Source organism: Piliocolobus tephrosceles, chromosome 1, assembly GCF_002776525.5.
Source record: "Piliocolobus tephrosceles isolate RC106 chromosome 1, ASM277652v3, whole genome shotgun sequence".
NCBI classification, from domain to species: Eukaryota; Metazoa; Chordata; class Mammalia; order Primates; family Cercopithecidae; genus Piliocolobus; species Piliocolobus tephrosceles.
In genome coordinates this window covers 35,693,431-35,718,213 of record NC_045434.1, presented here as the reverse complement: position 1 = coordinate 35,718,213, position 24,783 = coordinate 35,693,431, and the positions used below count along the sequence as shown (strand labels likewise).

At 39.4% G+C, this 24,783-nt stretch overlaps 1 protein-coding gene across 3 annotated transcripts in view; it reads left to right on the top strand.

Moving 5' to 3' along the window:
* The window catches only part of ABL2 (ABL proto-oncogene 2, non-receptor tyrosine kinase), a 128,405-nt gene that overhangs the window by 79,582 nt on the left and 24,040 nt on the right, over positions 1–24,783 (top strand). Inside the window, exons 1-4 of one of the 3 annotated variants that reach the window (XM_023231256.2) lie at positions 10,474–10,611; positions 16,990–17,052; positions 18,879–19,049; positions 23,973–24,268. In XM_023231256.2, coding sequence (XP_023087024.1) covers positions 10,500–10,611; positions 16,990–17,052; positions 18,879–19,049; positions 23,973–24,268 — 642 coding nt within the window. In that variant the 5' untranslated portion in view covers positions 10,474–10,499. Of the gene's footprint in view, positions 1–10,473; positions 10,612–16,989; positions 17,053–18,878; positions 19,050–23,972; positions 24,269–24,783 lie in introns of those variants that run through there. The other 2 variants (XM_023231255.2, XM_023231257.2) reach the window with 2 other exon arrangements.

The following is a 24,783-nucleotide window of genomic DNA, read 5'->3' as shown; positions in this document are numbered from 1 at the left end:
GAGAAAGCAATGTGAACCTGGAACAGAGAGAGATTTGAAGATCCTGGCCTTGACAGTTGGAGGGATTACAAGCCAAAGAATATTGGCAGCCACTAGAAGCTGGAAGGGGCAAGAAATAGATTCTCCTTGGACTCTCCCACTGACACCTTTATTTTGTCCCAATGTTGCTCATTTCAGACTTCTGGCCTCCCAAACTATGAGAGAATGCATTTCTGTCGGGGTAAGCCATCTAGTGTATTGTTATAGCAGCTGCAGAAAACTAATACAGGAACCAGTAGCCTAGAGTTTATAATTAAAAGAATTGGGTGTGAATGACTTCACCTAGGGAGGATGCATGAAATGAACAGGAAAGAGTGATGAGGTTAGAAATTTCTGTTATCCGGCACCATCCAGAAATGTATTCTTCTGGATTAGAAAGTATTTCAGAAAATGAGTATAAAAATCTTATAATTATTGCCACTCTTTTCATTGATAAAAATGTTTTTGAATGCTAATAATTTCTTTTTTTTTCTGTAAAATGTTGAACGATGTTTAGTACTTCTGAATTCATATCCTTAATGGAAATACCTCACTTACATTCTAGTCTTGTTTTTGCAACTCTTTCTTTGATATCTGGGTGTTACTTTATATTCATTTTGCTCCAAACCAGAGATTTAATATTTGTTTCCTTTCCTATATTCTTTATTTCCAGATAATTATCAAATCCCTTCTCCAAAAGATTTCTTGAATCTGTCTATTCTCCATTCTGTAGCCAGGCCCTTACCATCTCACTTTAGTTTTCTGCAGCATACTTTTAGTTATTCTCTGCAACCTCAGGTGGTCTATGAGAAGTCTTATAGATCAGTATTGTTTAAATAGCACCTTGTGCTACTACTACTCACAAACCTAGAATGATTCCTTGTTGCTTACTGTGATAAGTCTGAATTCTTTGGTCTGAATGTCAAGAACATGTCATTTGGCCCACATATATTTCACCTTATTTACTTACGCGCGCACACACACACACACACGTATGCACACAAACACATGCAGTCATCTCTCTAATCAGGCCAAATTCATCATGCAAAAAACTCAGTGAGCTGGATTAAGGAATATACCACCTGAGCTCCTCTTCAGGGAATTTGTTTCTGAAGGTTCACAGGAAATGTAACAAGATGAAGAAATGGTTTACTAAAAATACTCTCAGAGAAAGTATTTTATGTAGCTTTGGGAAATATTTTCATAAGCAGTTTGGGCTAGTGTGTGAGACCACCAAAGGACATGCCAAACTGACACTTGAGGTCAGTAATTCTGATTAACTGCAGGGATTTTAGCTGAGTCAAGACTCCAAGTTAGGGACAGAGGTGAATTCTTCAGGACCGGAGCAGAGGTATAATATAAACTTCAGGCTTCTCCCTGAGTAAATGTTGAACACACATTGGTATTGGTTTGAAGAAGTATTAATTATTAGCCTACCCAGGTTTCCACATCTTGATCTGGCCTTTAATTTGGACTACCTTTCCCCATCATGTCTTTGTTTATGTTGTTTTTTTCTGCTTAGAAAAATGTGCTCTTCCTTTATCTGTAATAGAAGACTTAGAATCCAGTAGGTTGATATCTATGGTTATATAATCAGAAAAGGCTCCTACTCTACCAGGAGCAAATGCATCCTGTTTGAACCTTCAGGTGTATGGTTTGGATAGGTATAGAGCATGCATTTTCAACGGGGGTGATAACAACTTAGATATTTACAATGGTTTGTGATCCTCCAAAGCTCAATGCTACACTAAAAAATTTTATCGTTTCAGCATTTAATTTCTCGTTAGGGAGAAATTGAATTAAAATCAATGAATAATATTTAAATTTAATTTTATTCCATGGAGTAATGGTTATGAAAAATAAAGTTGAGAAACATTGATGTAGAAAAAGAGAAAAGTGCTGTTATAGCTTTTACTTTTTGTGGCAAGAAGTCTCATACGTGCTGAATTTTTAAAATGAGTTAATCCTTTTTTGGTCAATTATTAGCAAAGCACTTTGCTGACTTCATTGGAAGCATTCATTCTGTACCTATAGAAAATTGAGAAAAAAATACATAAAAACAGGGTGTATAAATTATAGTAAATATAGTATAGAGGATGTCCCATATTAGTATAACAATTGCTGTTTTAGGCAATGGGTGCTTTGAGCTTAGGCAAAGGAAGAGATTACTTGATCTAAAATGACCAGAGGTCAGGTTCACGGAGAATCTAGGAACTGAACTATGCCTTGAAAGAAATACAGGATTTGAATACACAGAGGGGGAGAATAAGCATAGTTGTGATTAAAACACCATCTTGATTTTTTGTGAATGTGAGTGTATGAGAGGTAGGGAACTATCCTCTTTAACTATAGTCATACCTTGGAGATATTGCAAGTTTGGTTTCACACCACTGCAGTGAAGTGAGTATCACCATAAAATGAGTCAAACAATTTTTTTTGTTTGTTTCCCAGTGCATATAAAAGTCGTGTTTGTGCTATACTGTGGTCTACCAAGTATGTAATTAGCATTATGTCTGTTAAAAAAGGACATGCCTTAATTAAAAAATACTTTATTGCTAAAAAATGCTGATGATCATCTGAGACTTTAGCAAGTTGTTTTTTTGGTGCAAGGCCTGGCCCCAGCATTGATGGCTGCTGAGATCGGGGTGGTGGTTGCTGAAAGTTCGGAAGTTGGGATGGCTGTGGCAATTTCTTAAAATAAGACAACAATGAAGTTTACCAAATCCATTGACACTTTCTTTCATGAAAGATTTCTCTGTAGAATGCAGTGCTTTTTGATAGCATAGCATTTTACCTACAGTAGAACTTCTTTGAAAATTAGAGTCAATCCTCTCAAATCCTGCTGCTGTGAACTAAGTTTATGTAATAGTCTAAATTCTTTGTCATAATTCAACAGTATTCCCAGCATCTTCACCAGGAGTAGATTCCATCTCATGAAACCACTTTCTCTGCCCACTCATAAGAAGCCACTCCTCATCCATACAGGTTTTGTCATGAGATTGCAACAATTGAGTCACATCTTCAGACTCCACTTGTAATTCTAGTTCTCTTGCTTTTTCCACCACATCTGCAATTACTTTCTCCCCTAGAGTCTTGAACTCCTCAAAGTTATGCATGAGGATTGGAATCAACTTATTCCAAACTCCTCTTAATGTTGCTATTTTGACCTCTTCCCATGAATGATGAATGCTCTTAATGGCATCTAGAATGGTAGATCCTTTCTAAAAGATTCTCAATTTATTTTAACAGATCCATCAGAGAACTCATTATGGCAGCTATTACTGTACAAAATGTTTTGTTTCGTTTTTGAGGTGGGATCTTGCTTTGCTGTCCAGGCTGGAGTGCAGTGTGCCATGGCTCACTGCAGTTTTGACCTCCTGGACTCAAGTGATCCTCCCACCTCAGCCTCCCTAATATTTGGGACTACAGGTATGTGCCACCATGCCTGGATAATTTAAAAAAATTTTTTTTTTTTTTTTTTTTTTGATGTAGATGGGGTCTCATTATGTTGCCCAAGCTGATCTTGAACTCCTGGCCTAAAGCAGCCCTCCCACCCCAGCCTCCCAAAGTACTGGGATTGCAGGCATGAGACACCATGCCTGGCCCAAAATGTATTTCCTAAGTAATAAGACTTGAAAGTTGAAATTACTCCTTGATTTATGGACTGCAGAATGGATGTCGTGTTCACAGGCATGCAAACAACGTTTCATTAAATGTGCCAGGTGACCAAGTGCATTATCAATGAGCAGTAATATTTGGAAAGGAATCTTTTTTATTCTAAGCTGTAGGTCTCAACAGTGGGCTTAAAATATTCGTTAAACCATGCTGTACTTGGATATGCTGTTATCCAGGCTTCGTTGTTCCATTTATAGAGCGTAAGTGGAGTAGATTTAGTGTAACTCTTAAAGGTCCTAGGATTTTCAAAATGGTAAATGAGCGTTGACTTCAGTTTAAAGTCACCAGCAACATTCACCCCAACCAGAGAATCAACCTGTCCTTTGAAGCTAGACATTCTCCTCTCTAGCTATGAAAGTCCTAGATGTCATCTTATTCCAATTGAAGGATGTTTCATCTATACTGAAAATCTGTAGTTTAGTGTGGCCACATTCATCAGTGATCTTAGCTAGATTTTCTTATTTGCTGCAGCTTCTAAATCAGCACTTGCTGCTTCACCTTGCACTTTTATGTTAAGGAGATGGCTTCTTTTCCTCAAATCTCATGAAACAACCTCTGCTAGCTTCAAACTTTTCTTCTGCAGCTTCCTTACCTCTCTCAGCCTTCACAGAATTGAAGAGAGTTGGGGCCTTGCTCTGGATTAGGCTTTGGTTTAAGGGAATATTGTGGCTGGTTTGCAGACCACTCAGATTTTCTCCATTATCAGCAATAAGGCTGTTGTTTCACTTTCTTAACATGTTTGGGTTTACTAGAGTAGCACTTTTAATTTTCTTCAGGAACTTTTCCTTTGCATTCACAACTTGGCTAACTTGTATGAGAGACATCGTTTTTTAGCCTATCTCAGCTTTTGACATTCTTGCCCACTGAACTTATTCCTTTCTACTTTTGGGTTTAAAGTTAGAGACATGCAACTCTTCCTTTCACTGGAACACTTAGAGGCCATTATAAATTGGTCTAATTTCTTTTCTTTTTTACTTTTTTTTTTTTCCCCAAGACGGAGTCTTCCTCTGTTGCCTAGGTTGGAGTGCAGTGCAGTGATCTCAGCTCGCTGCAACCTCTGCCTCCCAGGTTCAAGCAATTCTACTGCCTCAGCCTCCTGAGTAGCTGGAATTATAGGTATGCGCCACCACGCCCAGCTCATTTTTGTATTTTCAGTAGAAACGGGGTTTCACCATGTTGGCCAGGCTGGTGTCGAACTCCTGATCTCGTGATCTGTCCACCTCAGCCTCCCAAAGTGCTGAGATTACATCTGTGAGCCACTGCGCCCAGTTTGGGCCTAATTTTAATATTGTTGTGTCTCAGGGAGTAGGGAGGCTTGAGGAGAGGCAGTGAGACAGGGAAACAGCTGATCAGTGGAGTGGTCATGATTAATTTTGCTGTCTCATATGGCACAGTTTGTGGCACCCCAAAACAATGACAGTAGTCAAAGGTCACTGATCACAGATCACCATAATAAATATGATAACAATGAAAAAGTTTGAAATATTGTGAGAATATACCACAAGGTGACACAGAAACATGAAGTGAGCACTTGATGGAAAAATGGTGCTGGCCAGGTGCGGTGGTTCACACCTGTAATACCAGCACTTTGGGAGGCCGAAGTGGGCAGATCACTTTGAGCTAGGAGTTCGAGACCAGCCTGGTCTCAAACATGGTGAAACCACTTCTCTACAAAAAATACAAAAATTAGCCGGGGGTGGTGGCACACGCATGTGGTCCCAGCTACTCAGGAGGCTAAGGCTGGAGGATTGCTTGGACCTGAGAGGTGGAGGTTGCAGTGAGCTGAGATCACTCCACTGCACTCCAGCCTGGGCAATAGAGTGAGACTTTGTCTCAAAAAAAATGAAAAAAGAAAAGAAAAATGGTGCTGATGGACTTGCTCAATGCAGGGTTGCCACAAACCTTCAATTTGTGAAAAACACAGCATCTGCAAAGCACAGTAAAGCAAAGAATAATAAAACAACATATACTTATACTATTATTGACTAACCTAAAGAGAGTTAGTCTTGCAAAAGTTGAGGCCCCTCTATTGCGTTTTTTAAAAAAGTTTATAGATCTGGAGGGTACAAGTGCAGTTCTTCCATGGGCATATTGTCTAGTGGTGAAGTCTGGGCTTCTAGTATAACCATCACCTGAATAGCATACATGACATGGGACCCAGTAGGTAGTATTCCGCCTTTTGCAGTCTCCAAAATTTATTATTCCATTCTGTAGGTCCATGTGTACCCATTGTTTAGCTCCCACTGACAATGAGAACATAGGGTTTTTGGCTTTCTGTTTTTGAGTCATTTCACTTAGGATAATGACCTCCAGTTCCAACCATGTTGCGCAAAATACATAATTTTATGCTTTATGGCTGAGTAGTATTCCGTGGTATATCTGTACCATATTTTAAAAAATCCAGTCATCTATTGATGGGCACTTAGGTTAATTCCATGATTTTGCTATTGTGAATAGTGCTGCAATAAATACATGGAGTGCAAGTGTCTTTTTGATAGAATGATTTCTTTTCCTTTGGGTAGATACCCAGTCGTGGGATTGCTGGAAGTATAGTTCTACTTGTAGTTCTTTGAGAAATCTCTATATTTTCCATAGAGGTTGTGCTAACTTACATTTCCACCAGCAGTGAATAAGTGTTCCCTTTTCTCTGCATCCCTGCCAACATCTGTTGGTTTTTTTTTTTTTTTTTTTTTTTAAATAATGGCCATTCTGACTGGTGCAAGATTATATCTTACTGTGGTTTTAATTTGCATTTCTTTGATTGTGATTTGACCATTTATTCATATGTTTATAAGCCACCTATATGTCATCTTTTGGAAAATGTCTGTTCATGATGTTTGCCTACTTTTTTTACTTTTTTTTTTTTTTTTTTTAAGACAGGATCTGGCTCTGTCATGTGGGCTGGAGTGCAGTGGCATCATCTTGGCTCACTACAGGCCATCTCTGGGCTGATAAGAATCTATAGTTGTCACCAGTAAAGGAGAATTTGTATCCTGTCTTTAGGTAGAAAAGCAAGAGGATATGGAGAGATTTTCCCCTATTCATTGCTTTAGGCTCAAAAATAATTTTTATGTCAGAGACATATTTTGGGGTGATATATCTTTTTCCTTTCCTTTTTCCTCACGGCAGAAGGCAAAGGAGAAGCAGGCACCTTCCTCACAGGGTGGCAGGATGGAGTGAGTACAAGCAGAGGAAATGCCAGATGTTTATAAAATCATCACATCTTGTGAGACTCACTATCACGAGAACAGCATGGGGAAAAATGCCCCCATGATCCGATTACCTCCGCCTGGTCCCGCCCTTGACACGTAGGGATTTATGGGGATTACAATTCAACATGAGATTTTGGGTAGGGACACAGCCAAACCATATCACTTGGGTCTCAAACCCAAGATATCTCATTATATATATGCAAATATTCCAAAATCTGAAAAAATTTAAAACCTGAAACACTTCAGGTCTCAAGCATTTTGGATAAGGTATACTCAACCTGTACTACTGCTGCTTCTGAGTGAATTACCTGGCCATCTACCCAGTTACAGTAAAGCCTAAAACCTGGCAGCCTTTGTTTATTTTCTCTTCCTCTCTTATGTTATATCCAAGTAATCTTTAAGCCCCATTGATTCCCTCTTCAAACCATATCGTTAAGTTCTTCCACTTTTCTTTGTCTCCACTGCCACCATCCTATTCTTAGCCGACATGATCCCATTGCTGAACTTCTGCATAGTTTTCTGCTTCTCATTTGGTTCTCAATGTAATTCATTTTTTTTTTTTCATGAAATAATGGTCTTTTAAAAAATGGAAATCAGCAGCCTGGCCAACAAGGCAAAACCCCGTCTCTACTAAAAATACAAAAATTAGCCAGGCATGGTGGCGCACACCCTGTAATCCCAGCTACTCAGGAGGCTGAGGCAGGATAATCAGTTGAACCTGGGAGGGGGAGAGTGCAGTGAGCCAAGATCATGCCACTGTACTCCAGCCTGGGAGACAGAGTAAGACCCTGTCCAAAAAAAAAAAAAGATCAGACCATGTGGCCACCCTGCTTAAAACTGGTCACTGGATTTCCATTGTACTTGGAATAGAATCCTAAATCCTTAAGCACTTGATTTGGCCAGCCCCTGTCTACCTTACTTTGTTTCATGCTCATCTTCTGACTTCCTTAACAGTAGCCACACTTCTTATTTCCTGTACCTACCGGGTTCTTTTCCTGTCTCAGGGTTTTTGCACTGCACTTGCTACATTCTCTACTCAGAATGCCCCCACTCGTCCTCATCTTTGCTTAGATTCTTCTTTTGCTTCCGGCCTTAGTTTGTCACGTTCATTAAAGTAACGCACTTTCCTACCTCAACCTATTAGAGATTTGAAAAAACTCTTAATTCTCCTTTGAAAAGTACTTATTTTTAAGTAAAAATATGTTATTAACGTAATGGGTTTATTATTTTAGAATTAATATATATTCAAATTTCTCAGTAAACATTTCAGGTTTAATTTCAAATATGGTAAATACTGATAGCTATAACAAACAAAAGGCCTTTGGAGACCTTAATAATTTTAATTTTTAGTTATGACAAAGTATCACAGAATTTACTATTTTAACTATTCCTAGATGTACAGTCCAGTAGGATTAAATATATTCATAATGTTACATAGCTACCCATTTGCAGAACTAGACTTCCAGAACTAGAAAAATTCTAAATATTTCATGTAAGTAGAATTATATAATATTTGCCTTGATATGTCTTATTTAACTTAGCATCATATTTTCAAGGCCCATCTACATTGTAGCATATATCAAAATTTCATTCTTTTTATGGCTAAATAATATTTCATTATATGTATAGGCCACCTTTTGTTTGTCCATTTATCTCCTCTTTATTCCAAATTATGATATAAGTAATTGAAAATGTAACTACTAATTATTGGTAATTTAAATAGAAGATTCATTGATTCAGTAGTAAATCATATAGTATAGAGTCTACATATGGATGTTGAAGGTCCTTTCCCATACATTTTTTTCTATAATCTGGAGAATGAGATATTCAATCTGGTATTTGAAATTCTTAGTCATAATTGTGGTTACCTTTAGTCATCTAACTCTTTATTTGTCCCTTGATGTTGAAAGTACTGGCTTTATAAAGGATAATTTTATTGAAAACATAAGCTTTATTATTTTAAATAGTTAATAATTACCTACATTAAAGTTATTCTTTCTCTAATAAGGTTAAGTTACCATTTTATTTTTCAATTTTCTCCAAGGCTGTTTCAGTCCTGTCATCCTATTTTCTTACCCTGTTACTTTTATTGACCTAGAACGGGCTGGTACATATTAGGTGTTTAATAAATATTTATTGAGTGAGTTCTCAGTTACACAGTTAAACACTCTTTTTTTTGAGACGGAGTCTCACACTGTCGCCCAGACTGGAGTGCAGTGGCGCGATCTCGACTCACTGCAAGCTCCACCTGCTGGGTTCACACCATTCTCCTGCCTCAGCCTCCCGAGTAGCTGGGACTACAGGTGCCCACCACCATGCCCGGCTGATTTTTTGTATTTTTAGTAGAGACAGGGTTTCACCGTGTTAGCCAGGATGGTCTGGATCTCCTGACCTCGTGATCCACCCGCCTCGGACTCCCAAAGTGCCGGGAGTACAGACGTGAGCCACTGTGCCCGGCCTACAAACACTCTTTAATGTTATTTATGTAGATCATACATTAAAGTCATCTATTATTTGTAGGTTTTGCTAGTTTAATTCTCACAAGTACTATCATTTTTAGGTTTTTAAATTTTATTTTTGTTCCTGTTTATTAACAAAGATTGGACTTTTTACTTTAAAAACTTTTAACACTCAGGCTGGGCATGGTGGCTCACGCCTGTAATCCCAGCACTTTGGGAGGCTGAGGCAGGTGGATCATGAGGTCAGGAGTTTGAGACCAGCCTGGCCAACATAGTGAAACCCCGTCTCTTCTAAAATTACAAAAAATTAACTGGGCATGGTGGCATGCACCTGTAATCCCAGCTACCTGGGAAGCTGAGGCAGGAGAATTACTTGAACCCAGGAGGTGGAGGTTGCAGTGAGCCGAGATCGCGCCACTGCACTCCAGCCTGGGCGACAGAGCAAGACTCTCTCTCAAAAAGAAAAACAAAACAAAAAAAACTAAAAATAAATAAATAAATAAACTTTTAACACTCAAAAGTTTTCAACACTGTATTGCTATGTTTTTAACCTTTATTACACTGTAGAGCCAAATTATTAGCAAAAGCAGTTATTTCTTGGCTTCTGTGCTTGTGAATCAGATCACAGCTATTTCTTTGACTTTGGCTTTGTGGTTTCTTGAACTATTTAAGTGATGTAAAAGATGAGTCTTGTTAGGCGTTTCCTTTCTTTTAAAAGTATATTTCGTGTTTTATTGTAAACAGGTTTTCTCCAAGGAAACTTTTCTCTATAATCTCACCTCATCATCTCCCTATAAAAGAGAGATATATTAATTTCTACATTATTTTATTATTAGGCTGTTTGTTGGACATATGTATGTTGGTTTTTATTTTACTTCTATTTTAAAAGTATTTCCAGAGATTTTGAAGTAACTCCATTCTGACTCAGTCTTTTGTGGATTACTGGAAATGTTCCTTTAGGTCACTCTCCACCCACTTTGGGAATTGTGAATGCTCTACCATTTTATTGGTTCCCTCTGGCCACTGAGTACATGAGTAAATGTCACATGCATGTGGTATTGCTTGTCAGAGAATGGAATTCTAAGACTTCCTCTTTACACAGAACAGTTTGACTTTTGTGCTTCTGGGCGGAGGTATGGTCCTTGGGACAGTTCTCCTTCCACCTAATAGTTATGGCAGAGATCAGGACACTTCACCTTGCTGCCTGTGCAGTGAGGCCTCAGAGTCTGCTCTACCCGACATGACAGGTATGGTTCAGAGTTGATAGTTTCGGGGAGGCTTGATAACCACATTAATCAAGTGTGAATGAAGATTTCAAAAAATTCATCTTACCTACTACTATTTTTTGTCTTCATTCTTGGTCAGTGAAAGTTTGTGTGGTTTCTTGGGGGAATATCTCGTAGTAGGATCTCAATAAATACTTACTGAATGGAAGAATGTATGGATAATATGTAATACTTTGTAATGGTAAGATACAGATGTGAAGAACTTAAGCTATATTGAAAACTGTTGAATAATTTACCTTACATAATTTTTAAAAGAAGTTATTAAAACTTATTAGCTTCTTAGAGAATATACAGTCAGATAAAATAGAATTCTGGCAAGATAAATGCTTATAAAATACTTGAAAATGCCTAAACTGAAAATTTTTAATATTAATTTATCCAATTACTACCTGACAAATCTCTAATTAAACTGATAAAAGTTATTGAATGACTAATTGGTGAAAAGTGTTTTTAATACAATTAAACATTAAGCTTAGGAATTTTCTCAGTTTGAGTTTTATTATTTTGGGTTTTAACTTTTTTAATCATGATAATTTACTTTGTACAAGTGGCTATTCTGTTTTGCTTTATTTTTGTTGTAGCCTGCAAATGTAGCAATAGAAAAAAAAAATGTCTTTTCTTAATTGTGATAATATATTTCTGTTACCTAGGTTCTTTACATGAGTGAAAATCAGTCTTCTCTTACCCCATCTTAAGTCTCTGATCTACCTCTATAGCAGTGAATAATGGAAGATTAGTTAGCTTGATATCTAAGTTACCTAATTTATAGTAGTCATTTCATTTTGTTCAAAAATAAACCATTCCCAGCCCACACACTTGCATTTGGGTGTGTACAGTACATCTGAATCATCCAGGCATGTCTGTCTTAATCAATGAAGAAGGTGACATAGACTATAGCTACTGGGTAACAGTGTGACATTTACTTGCTCTTCCTACAGGCTTTTGTTTTCACCTTTATCCCTTGTTCCCCCTCATTTAGTTTCTTTACTCTTTATGATTCAAAATATGTTCCTTCTTAGCTTCAGAAAAATGTTAGGATGTTTTTCTCTTTGGAAAAGTTTTCCTTTTGTTTGGTGCTAATGGGTAGAATGGTGTTTAAGTGGATATCCTGTGCAGACAGATTGTGCAGGAAATTGACCCTAAGTTATTTGAGAACAAAAGAGGAGTGGGAAGAAGGAAGAAAGGAAGGAAATAAGATCTTTTGACTCAACCCAAAAGACTGTAAAACCAGAGATGGGAAGAAGGGAAATGGGGAATAAAAAGGATTATTTTCTACGTTGTGGTTCTTTTGGTACTTTGGCCTCAAAAATTACTTAGTTATTACTTTGCATATTTCAGAAATATAATATTGTTTGGCCTGTATATATCTCTTAAATTTACATAAAATTGTGCTGTAGATCTCATTCTGTTTTCTCCTTTTGTCAGATAACACAACTTTCAGGACGTTGACTTGTCTTTAAGAGTCATCTTTTCGATTCAGAGTTCCCCCTTATTATAAACATGTCCTTGAGTATTGACAGTTTGTCACTCTCAGTGCAGAATTCCTATTAATCTAATTTTTTTTTTTAAAGCAGGGTTTTGTTCCGTTGCCCAGATCGGAGTGCAATGTGTGATCTTGGCTCACTGCAGCCTCAACCTCCCAGGCTCAGGCAATCCTACCTCAGCCTCCTGGGTAGCTGGGACTACAGTTGTGTGCCAGTATGCCCAGCCAATATTTAATGTTTTTTTTTTCCTTTTTTTGAGACTGAGTCTTGCTTTGTCACCCAAGTTCGAGTGCAGCAGTCTGATCTCAGGTCACTGCAACCTCCGCCTCCCGGGTTCAAGCAATTCTCCTGCCTCAGCCTCCCGAGTAGTTGGGATTACAGGCTCCTGTCACCACGCCCAGTCAGGGTTTTGCCATGTTGGCCAGGCTGGTCTCGAACTCCTGACCTCAGGTGATCCACCTCGGCCTCCCAAAGTGCTGGGATTACAGGTGCGAGTCACCATACCTGGCCCAATTTTTATATTTTTTATAGTGATGAAGTCTCATGATGTTGCCCGGCTGGTCTTGAACTCCTGGCCTCAAGCGATCCTCCTGCCTTGGCTTCTCAAAGTGCTGAGTTTATAGGCATGAGCTGCTGTGTCTGGCCTGAGTTCATCCAGTTGAAATGTTTATCTAATTTTAAGTCTGAAACCTTGCCTGGCTCTAGAGTTTTATTTTATATTCTGTCCTTTCAGAGTGTCCTCTGTGAGTGAGTACGTTTACATAGTTCATTCATTCAGCAAATCTTTTTTGAGAGCCTGTTATATGTAGGCACTGTTCTGGAGTCACTGTTCAGTGAACAAAACAGACAAAAATCCTAGTCCTCATAAAACTTACATTTTAGCAGGGAGACTTAGATACATGAATATAATAATAAATAAGTAAATTATATAATATGTTTGGTGGTAGTAAGAGATATGGAGGTAAAATAAATCAGGAAAGGAGTCAGTGGGGGATGTGAGAGTGTTATCAAGAATAGATGTACTTTAAAACAGAATAATCAGAGAATGCCATAACAAGAAGGTAACATTTGGTGAAATGTCATGAGGAAGAGTGTTTTAGGCAGAAGGAAAAGCCAGTGCAAAGGTCCTGAGGCAGAAGTGTGCCTGCTTTGTTCAAGCAATAGCATTGATGTCAGTGGCCAGAATGAGGTAGAGGAATAGTAGCAGGAGATGCTGGGCAAGACCAGTTGTGAAGGACTTTGCAGGCCCTTTAAGGATTTTAGCTTTTACTGTAAAATGGGGAGCCTTTGAAGAGTCTTGAACGGAGGAGTAGCAATCTGACTTATGCTCTGATAGATGGCTGGTATGTTGAGAATAAACAGTAGGGAACAAGCATGGAAGCATGGAAATCAGGAGTCTAGTGAAATAATCTCCTCAGTGGTTCCAACCTTTTTGGCACCAGGGACCAGTTTCATGGAAGTCAGTTTTTTCACAGACCGGGGTGGGGAGCAGTGGTTTCACATGAAACTGTTCCACCTCAGATCATCAGGCGTTAGATTATCCTAAGGAGCATTCAACCTAGATGCCTTGCATGAGCAGTTCACAGTAGGTTTCGGCTCCTGTGAGAATCAAATGTCTCCACTAATCTGCCGGGAGGTGCAGCTCAGGCGGTAATGCTTGCTAGCCCACTGCTCACTTGCTGCTGTGTGACCCTGTTCCTAACAGGCCACAGACCAATACCTGTCTGTGGCCCAGGGGTTGGGAACCCCTTATCTAGATGATGGTGGTCATGAAGTGGTACTGAATGAGAAGTGGTTAGATTCTGGATGTATTTTTGAAGGCAGTGCCAATAGAATTTCTGAGTGGATTGGATGTCGTATGTGAGAGCAAGAAAGGAGACATAAAGGGTTCCATGGTTTTTGGCCTCAACATTTGAAAAGATGAAATTGCCGTTAAGTGAAATAAGGAATTCTGTGAGAGAAACAAATTTGGAGGGAAGCATGGATGATAGTTTTGCATATTGAGTCCCAATGGTGTTATTAGTGATTTCTCATCTTTATACTCTGAAGCCCAGCACAGTGCCTTGCATGTGGTAGTCACTCAAATTACTAGGGGCTTCTTTTCCCCCAATAAACATTTAAAATAATTAAACAGGCCGGGCGTGGTGGCTGGTGCTTGTAATCCCAGTACTTTGGGAGGCTGAGACAGGTGGATCGCTTGAGCTCAGGAGTTTGAGACCAGCCTGGACAACATGGCGTGACCTTGTCTCAATAATAATAATAATAATAATAATAATAATAGTAATAATTAAACAATATCTGACAACCGTTGGAAAACTCTCCTAACCTGGCAACATATTGGAGCTTGTAAAGTCCCCTGGGTCATTCTCCAGGGCTGTATTCAAAGTAACTGAATTATCAGCATGACTAATATCCAGGCAGGGGGCAGGTTTCATAGTGAGTTTTAATGCTGTGTGCTTAAAACACCCCAGCTGTTTTCAGAAATACAAGAAATCTTAAGTTGCACTGTGGATTCCCTGAGTGTCCATCCTGAGAGCTTGGGCTGTTCCAGATGCGGCAGGCGCTGACATGGGAGGAGCTGGCACCACCTGACACCAGAGGGGTTCGTGGAGGCGTCAGTTTAATTAATCATCCTTCTTAAACTTGCTGTTGATGTAAGGCACCCTGTCCAGAATTGGCCTCCAGTCAGTGACCCACACCAGCCCCACAGTGCCCATGGCGCCCCTTATGTCCACTGTGGGAATCCGGTTCTTGGCCAGCTCCTGGTTGTGTGAGCCCAGGAAGCTGCTCAATATTGCATCACCATCTTCACCCTCCGGGTGATCAAATTGCTGTTTTGTAAACTTTAATATACTGAGTTTCACAAAGTAGGGTATAACTATATGACATTTGCTGGTTTTGTCCTGCTTATTACTATTTGGCTTCTGCTTATTACTATTTCTAACTTGGTTATTGATAGTACCAAAGTTCTTTTTACTGTTGAGTTTTTATCTTATAATTTCAAACAAGGGGAACTTTTCCTGTACTACAAAGAATTAAATATACTTAAACTGTTTGATGATCAGTAAACAGAGTATTTATAAAAACATTGTAATGTGTACCAGTGTCACTGGCAAAAAAAAAAAATATATATATATATGTATATATATGTATGTATATTTAAGTGTGGATTATGGAGTGTTCAGTAATGGATGCTAATAAATATGGATATTTTCTGTACTTTCTTGGCATTTTTTTCATTTAATAAAGGATTGGCATTGTATAGCCCGGTGGAAATTCTGCTAGAGTAGATAGTTTTTGCATTGGAATAAACACATATATGATATATGCAACCAGTTTGAAGAATGTTTTTTGCAATATGGATTTTTGTTGATCTGATCATCCCAAATTGGCTATCTTGGTATAGAATACAGCTGTTCCCATTCACTGTAATTCTGTATTTAAATAAGGAGCAACATAACTACTTTAACTCTTCATGATGTCAGAACATTTCTTTAAGTTTATCATAGTATTCTTAATGTAAAACAAAATTGAATTAACTGGAATTTTAAATATATATTCTTTTTGAGAGAAGGGAATATGAAACTCTGAAACTGTTTAGAGAATTACAGAGCCAAACTACAACAGGAATTTCTGTGTGTTTATCATGTAGAAGTTATGAAGCCTTTTTTTTTTTTTTTAAAGACAGGGTTTCACTCTGTTACCCAGGCTGGAGTACGGTGGCAATCTCAGCTCACTGTAACCTCCACCTCCCAGGCTCAAGCAGTTCTCTTGCCTCACCCTTCCAGGTAGCTGGAATTATAGGCATGTGCCACCAGGCCTGGCTGATTTTTCTATTTTTAGTAGAGATGGGGTTTTTCACCATGTTGGTCAGGCTGGTCTCAAACTCCTGACCTCAGGTGATCCACCCCCTCTCCCCAGTCTCCCAAAGTGCTGGGATTACAGGCCTGAGCCACCGCGCCTGGCCAAAGCCAATTTTAAAGCATTGTTTGATGTGATTTTAAGATTAAGATACATCTTGTTTCCTGTCACTTATATGTTTATGTAATTTGGGCATTTGTTTAGCTAACAGTTATTAAACACATATTATGTAACTCTTGGTAGGAAAAGAATACCATTCCAGATACAAGGAGCATGTTATGGTGTTTGGGGAACAAACATACGTAGAATGTATTATTAATACAGAGATAAAGATAGAGTATTAAGGCAGCAACTGTGATGCTTTTGACATCACAGAGGGAAGGTGCAGTATCCCCCATTATCCACAGTTTTGCCTTATGCAGTTTCAGTTACTGGCACTCCACCCCAGTCTGAAAGTATAAAGATATTTTGAGGGAAAAAGAGAGATGCCACATTCACATACATTTTATTACAATATATTGTTATAATTGTTCTATTTTATTATTGTTGATCTCTTACTGAGCCTAATTTATAAATTAAATTGTATCATGGTTATGTATGTATAGGAAAAACATAGTATATAGTGAGTTTGGTACTATCCTGATTTTAATCATCCACTGTGGGTCTTGGAACATATTCTCATGGGTAAGGGGAACTACTATAAATTGGAGCTGAGTATTACAAGTAGAAATCAACCAGTCAAAAGAAAAGTGGGGTGAGAACCCATTCCAGTTAGTCTGGACTGTGTGAAGCAAAGCCAGAAGGTGAGAAGCAACATGGTGTATATTAAAGTTTACAATCTGAGGTATGGAGTGGGGAGAGGCAAAGCTGGAGGAGTAGGTAGAGATCTGATCATGAAAGGCCTTTGAAGGCCATGAAAAGGAGACTTTAGCTTGATGTTAAACTATTGAAGAAGCTTAAGAAAAGTGACGTGGTCAATTTTTTTCTTAAATAGATCACTTTGCCAGCTGTGTGGAGGATGGATTTGAGGGAGACAAGACTGGAGGCAGTAGTCCAGGTGAGAGATGTTGAGATGTTGTGGATTTGAACTAAGGCATTGGCAGTAGAGATGGAGAACAGGGAATGGATCTGAAAATAAATGGAACCACAAATTCAAGTTTTTTCCTTTCATATATGATGAAACTCTTTTTATATTAAAAATAAGTCGGCCTGGCTGGGTGTAGTGGCTCACGCCTGTAATCCCAGCACTTTGGGAGGCCAAGGCAGGAGGATCACAAGGTCAGGTTCAAGACCAGCCTGGCCCACATGGTGAAATCTTGTCTCTACTAAAAATACAATACTTAGCTGGGCTTGGTGGCATGCACCTGTAATCCCAGCTACTCGGGAGGCTGAGGCAATGGAATTGCTTGAACCTGGGAGACAAAGGTTGCAGTGAGCAGAGATTGCACCAGTGCATTCCAGCCTGGGCAACAAAATAGGACTTCATCGCAGTGGGGGTGTGGGGGCTTGGGGGGTGGGCATGGGTGGGGAATAAGTCAGCTGAGTGCAGTGGCTCACACCTGTAATCCCAGCACTTAGGGAAGCCGAGGCGGGTGAATCACCTGAGATCAGGAGTTCGAGATCAGCCTGGCCAACGTGGTGAAACCCCCTCTCTACTAAAAATACAAGAAACTTAGCCGAGTGTGGTGGCGGGTGCCTGTAATCCCAGCTACTTGGGAGGCTGAGGCAGGAGAATCACCTGAACTCGGGAGGCGGGGGTTTCAGTGAGCCGAGATAATGCCATTGCACTCTAGCCTGGGCAACAAAAGCGAAACTCCATCTCAGAAATAATAATAATCATAATAATAATAATAAGTGGAGGAAGAGAGACATAAAAATGTTGTTATATGACATAGACATTTGGATAGTTTGCCTTTGTAGACAGGCACTAAAAACAGTCTGATCAAGAAAATCGATACTGGAAAGACTGTGTTTTTTGTGTAATCGATCTGGGCTGTGAGAAACAGGTGATCTTTAAGATGGTATAGGGATCACCTGTGCTGTGTACTATAAATAAATTTAGAAACTGTAAAGTCTTGAAAAAACAGGTCGTGAAAGGCTTGGACCACATTGAATAGAAACTCAATAAATGCCCAATGATAGTGATATTTTCTAGGCTGTTCAATTAAGTTATTGATACTTACAAAAAAATCACTGCTCAGGTAAACAAAATAATGTTTAAAAATGTCATTCAGGCTGGGTGCTGTCATGTTTCTTTTGTTTTTTTTTAAAACAAAATAAGTTTATTTTTTGCCATGTTGGCCAAAACAAGATTATTTTTCTAAAAGCACTTTTTAAATATTTTTTTCTATACTTAGAGGGCCTGAATTTATACAATATTACCTAATTCTGAAAAATAATCCCTGTTGTCTTTTCTACAGTTTATTTTCTGTGGAGAGAGAAAGGGAATAAGGATAGTTTGGGTGGACTTGTAAGAAACTTATAATCATTTTTTCCTTAAAACTACAACCACCACTATAACAAAATATCCTATATGTTTTATAAAGTTAGTAATCATTTCTCTTTGAGATTCTTTTTTCCATTTTGAGAAAACTGCGTTTCCTATTAGTTTATGTCTGATTTTGGTGAGTGCATATAAATCACGGCTAAACTCTTATTTTGTGATCTTTTCTCTGACTACCTTGTTACATTTTTAACAAGTAAATTGCTTCCTCATGCTTAGGAGAGACAGTGCCTATTTACTCATTCTTCATAACACTTTATACTGTGCAGTTCTTTCCTACTCTGGAGCCAGCAGCTGAAATACTGTGTATATACTGAATTCAAACAAATGTTTTGCTGTTGAACTCACCATGAATTCCCTTCCCTTCTTATGTCTTTCAGAAGCTTTGCATCGTCCCTATGGTTGTGATGCTGAACCCCAGGCACTAAATGAAGCTATCAGGTGGAGCTCCAAGGAGAACTTGCTTGGAGCCACCGAGAGTGACCCTAATCTCTTCGTTGCACTTTATGATTTTGTAGCAAGTGGTGATAACACACTCAGCATCACTAAAGGTGAGGTTTCTATGTAACATCCTTTCACTTTTCAGTTTTCATTATTGATTAAGAGATAAAGGGGCCTGGCCAGGCTTGATGGCTCACACCTATAATCCCAGCACTTTGGGAGACTGAGGCGGGCGGATCACCTGAGATCAGGAGTTTGAGACCAGCCTAGTCAACATGGCAAAACCCGTCTCTAATAAAAATCTGAAAAAAATTAGTTGGGCGTGGTAGCACATGCCTGTAGTCCCAGCTACTCGGGAGGCTGAGGCATGAGAATTGCTTGAACTCGGGAGTCAGAGGTTGCAGTGAGCTGAGATCACACCACTGCACTCCAGCCTGGGTGACAGAGTGAGACTCCATCTCAAAAAAAAAAAAAAAAAAAAATCGTGAAATACATTTTTCCCTCCCAGCAGTGGTTTTCATACATTCAAAAGGCAAGAATAAGCTTAGGCAGACTAGCAAATCAGTTCAGGTACACAAGGATAATGTCCCCATAATCCTATTTCTTTCTCGTAAAAGTTACTTTTTTTGCCCTTGCCCTCGCTTGCTCGCTCTCTCTCTCCTTCTCTCTCTCTCTCTCTCACACACACACACAAAATCAATAATGGTTGATTTTTTTTTTTTTTTTTTGAGATGGAGTCTCGCTCTGTCGCCCAGGCTGGAGTGCAGTGGCCGGATCTCAGCTCACTGCAAGCTCCACCTCCCGGGTTTACGCCATTCTCCTGCCTCAGCCTCCCGAGTAGCTGGGACTACAGGCGCCCGCCACCTCGCCTGGCTAGTTTTTTGTATTTTTTAGTAGAGACGGGGTTTCATGGTGTTAGCCAGGATGGTCTCGATCTCCTGACCTCGTGATCCGCCTGTCTCGGCCTCCCAAAGTGCTGGGATTACAGGCTTGAGCCACCGCGCCCGGCCAATAATGGTTGATTTTATTTGATCATGTTCTTAATGTTCCATTTTATAAGAATTTACCACGGAAATAAACTACCACTCTCTTGAATTACTATAATGGAAATCAAATAAACCTTTCCTACCATTCCTTTCACTGATCTATATAAACACAAACAATAGACATTTATGTTGTCTAGGCCAGTGCTACTCAGAAATGGTCCACAACAAGGTAAGATGCTTATGCCAGAATGTGAAACACTAGACTACTATCTTCATGCAGAAAGCCTTGCTCCAAAGGGTTAAAACTGAACTAAATAATAAATAGTGTGCTTAGTGATGTAGTTGGTTTACATTTGGTTGCAGTTCTTAATCTCACTGTGGACTAGTAATGAGTGAACAGTCCTCACATATAGACAGTCAAGTTCACAAACCACATTCTGAGTAGCAGTGAGGTCTGGCAACATGGCTTATCTTAGCCACAGTTCAATTAGAATAGGTGTGGCCAGGCACAGTGGCTCACGCCTGTAATCTAGCACTTTGGGAAGCCGAGGCTTTCGGATTGTCTGAGCTCAGGAATTCGAGACTAGCCTGGGCAACACGGTGAAACCCCATCTCTACTAAAATACAAAAGACATTAGCCATGTGTGGCGGCGTGTGCCTGTAGTCCCAGCTACTCGGGGGGCTGAGGCAGGAGAATTGCTTGAATCCAGGAGGCTGAGGTTGCATCGAGCTGAGATGGTGCCACTGTACTCCAGCCTGGGCGACAGAGCGAGATGCCATCTCTTAAAAAAATAAAAACAAAAGAATAGGTGTATAGTGAGTCTAGCCTTCGTGGTAGTTGCATTTGCTGGCCAACTGTATATAGAACAGAATTAAAAGTAAAAGTGCATTATCTCTTAGTGTCAGTTTTACTTACTGCTTTTGGATAGTTTTGGGGACAGGATGATATATGTCATGTATGTAGGAGTTGTGTTTATGCAGTCGTAGGAAAATTTTATGTAAAGTTTGAGGATAGAACAAAAGATATCAAAGAATTTTTTTTTTTCTTTGAGATGGAGTCTCGCTCCATTGCCCAGACTGGAGTGCAGTGGTGCTATCTCGGCTCACTGCAAGCTCTGCCTCCCGGGTTCAAGCGATTCTGCTGCCTCAGCCTCTTGAGTAGCTGGAATTACAGGCGTGCACCACCACACCCGGTTAATTTTTCTATTTTTGGTAGAGACAGGGTTTCTCCCATGTTGGTCAGGATGGCCTCGAACTCCTGACCTGTAATCTGCCTACTTCAGCTTCCCAAAGTGCTGGGATTACAGGTGTGAGCCGCCACACCCAGCCAGAAAGTTAATATTGTGTGGTAGTCTCTTTGGGCTACAATATACTTGATTTTACCTTTACTGATTCTTCACTGGAGAAATTTGTGAAGTGATGACTCGGAAATTCTTTCATAGGTACGTTTTCCTGTTGTTTTTTCAAGATAGCCCAGTCATCAAGGAAACATTGATAAAGAAAGACTGTTGATTCCTCAGTTATCAGTTATGACTGGCCTTTATCTTATGACCAACAGTGATTTCTCTTAAAATCCACAGAATGCCAAATTTTTATATCCGGTTCTCACTAATTTAAAATGATGTCATGCTAAAGCTGTTTTATTATTTTAAAAGACAAGAAAATATATTTTAAAAATAAAGCAACCCTTTAGTTTTTGATTGAAAATGATATTTTGCTTGAATTTTTTTTTTTTTTTTTAAGTTCTACCAGCCAAGCGTGGTGGCTCATGCCTGTAATCTCAGCACTTTGGGAGGTTGAGGCTGGAGGATTGCTTGAGCCCAGGAGTTCAAAACCAGCCTAGTCAATGTAGTGAGACACCTGTCTTTACAAAATTTTAAAAATTAGCCGGATGCAGTGGCATGCATCTGTAGACCCAGGTACTTGGGGGGCTGAGGTCTGAGGATCACTTGAGCCTGAGAAATTGAGGTTACAGTGAGCTGTGTTTGTGCTGCTGCACTGCCACGTGGCGACAGAGGGCGACCTGTTTGAAGATAAACAAAAAAGTTCTTCCTGGGATTGCTCTGTCAGTTTGGCCAATGTTTGAATCCATACTAGTCATCCCCCTGTCATTTTCAATGGTAGTCAAAACTTCCAGGGTAAAAAAATTTTCCTGATAACTGACAAAGAGAACAGTAAACAAAAACTCCTGAGGTCTTTGACTGTATCTTAATTATGATAGCCTGTCATTACCAATTCTTTTAAAGGAAGCAACAGTATTTTTAAAATGTATATATAGATATGTATACAAAGAAGTTACAGGCTTTATTTTTAGTTCATGTGGACTAATGGAGAAAAGCTATAGAGCAACAGGTTTTCTTCAGTTTTTCCAGCAGGATTCTTTTTTTTTCTTCCTGTAAATATGATTGGCAGTATTTATCTGTGCACTTACGCATATCCACTGCTACACCAGACTCCTATCTGTATATATTATGTACCCATAGGTGTATATATGTACGTATACTCATGTTTTTTTCTCATTATCTCATATCCATGGGTCTAAGGTGAGATGGTGTCTGATAGAAAGTTATTCTATGGAAACATTTCTGAAGGCCACTAAAAAAGGACAGATGGTTACAAGGATAATTATTTTGAATTTTCCTAAAAACTTTTCCCTGATACTTCTGTCCATGTGCTTCCTTTTTTTTTTTGGGGGGGGGGCAGTCTCACTCTGTCGCCCAGGTTGGAGTACAGTGGTACAATCTTAGCTCACTGCAACCTCAGCCTCCCAGGTTCAAGTGATTCTCCTGCCTCAGCCTCCCAAGTAGCTGGGATTATAGGCATGCGCCACCACGGCTGGCTAATTTTTTGTATTTTTGGTAGAAACAGGGTTTCGCCATGTTGGCCAGGCTACGAACTCCTGACCTTAGGTAATCCGCCCCTCTCGGCCTCCCAAAGTGCTGGGATTACAGGCGTGAGACACCACGCTCAGCCATGGCCATGTACTTTTGATTGACTTCGCTTCCTTCTACTTTCTGCCACTGAAGAAGTAGATGTGAACACTATGGGAAGGGTTGCATCTCTTAGAGATAAGAACCTGAGGCACTACAAGGATTCTTTAGATTAACATTTATCACTAGTGATATGTCTTTCACTTTCTCTGTTTTGCCAAAGAAACCTAATTTGTGCTGCAAGTATCGGGGCAAGTTATATATTGAAGTCTGAACTTGATGTTCCCAATTTTGATGGAAAAATTAAGAACATTGAAGTTGACGGCAAAGATACACTGAGTGACTCAGGTTTTGGTTTCCAACTTGAGAGTGAGCTTGCCATTACACGCACTGATTTTAGTGTGGAATGGAAAGGAGTGATTCATTCTTTGTGGGAACTAGGAAGGAAATAAGAAAACTATAGCTATTTTTAAACTTGTATTCTGGAAGGGATTGTGTTTTGGGAGTCCTAACTGCCCATTCCTTTATCCCACTAAACAGTTTTCTTGCTGAAAACTCTGTGGTCCGTGTTTTTTTGTTTGTTTGTTCATTTTTTGTTTTTGTTTTTGTTTTACATAGTGGTTTTGTTGCCTTGGTGCCAAGTGAAATTTAGAAGTCACTTTGTATCTCACATGTCTTATCCCTAATCCTTGATGGTTGTTAACATTGAACCATATATAAGACACATTCCTTGATAAACTGTTTTCAGGGAAAGTGAATTTTCTTCTTTTGAAGAGTGAGCACTGTATCCTTTTCCAGCCATTTTAATAACCTGTCTGCCATACATAGAGTTTCCTAAGGATATTTTTTAAGTTGTATATAGACTTTTAAAACCCTGTAGTAAATGTCAGAAAACCATTTCTGACCATGCTTGTGTGGTTAAGCTAAAAGTTAAAGAGAGCAATCAGGATATGATGAACAGCCAAGTTTGTTTTCATTATTTTAAAAAAAATTTGGCATAAAAATTCCAGATTCTTTTTTTTTTTTTTAAATGAGTTTAAAGTTTGACGATACACTGCTTCAGTTGAAATAAAGTCTTAACATCGTTTCTTTCATCCTGTGATGACCTTATGGCTAGGTGAAAAGCTACGAGTTCTTGGTTACAACCAGAATGGCGAGTGGAGTGAAGTTCGCTCTAAGAATGGGCAGGGCTGGGTGCCAAGCAACTACATCACCCCAGTGAACAGCCTGGAAAAACACTCCTGGTACCATGGACCTGTGTCACGCAGTGCAGCTGAGTATCTGCTCAGCAGTCTAATCAATGGCAGCTTCCTGGTGCGAGAAAGTGAGAGTAGCCCTGGGCAGCTGTCCATCTCACTCAGGTACGAGGGACGTGTGTATCACTACAGGATCAACACCACCGCAGATGGCAAGGTAAGACTCGCTGGTCAGCACCTTTAAGCATGGACTGGCTGCTTTGTGAAATAATATTAACGTGAAGTTGAAGTGAAGTAATAGGTTTTATGTCTGACATGAAATAAAATAAAAATATTCACTAGCTTTGTGAGTTTGGGCTTTTTGGCATGTTAGAGCTTATTCTCTTGAAAAGAATATGGTAATAGAAATTTAAAAAGAGTATTATATTAATATTTTAAAGATAAGCTAGATTTGAAGGTGAAGAATGAAGAACTGCTGTATAAGTTAGCTGTTCTAATAATCAGTACACAAATACACACCCAGTGCACTGGTATAGAATTTATCAGTTAACAGTGTATCATTGAAAATTAGAATATGGGAGGCCGAGACGGGCGGATCACGAGGTCAGGAGATCGAGACCATCCTGGCTAACACAGTGAAACCCCGTCTCTACTAAAAAAATACAAAAAACTAGCCGGGCGAGGTGGTGGGCGCCTGTAGTCCCAGCTACTCGGGAGGCTGAGGCAGGAGAA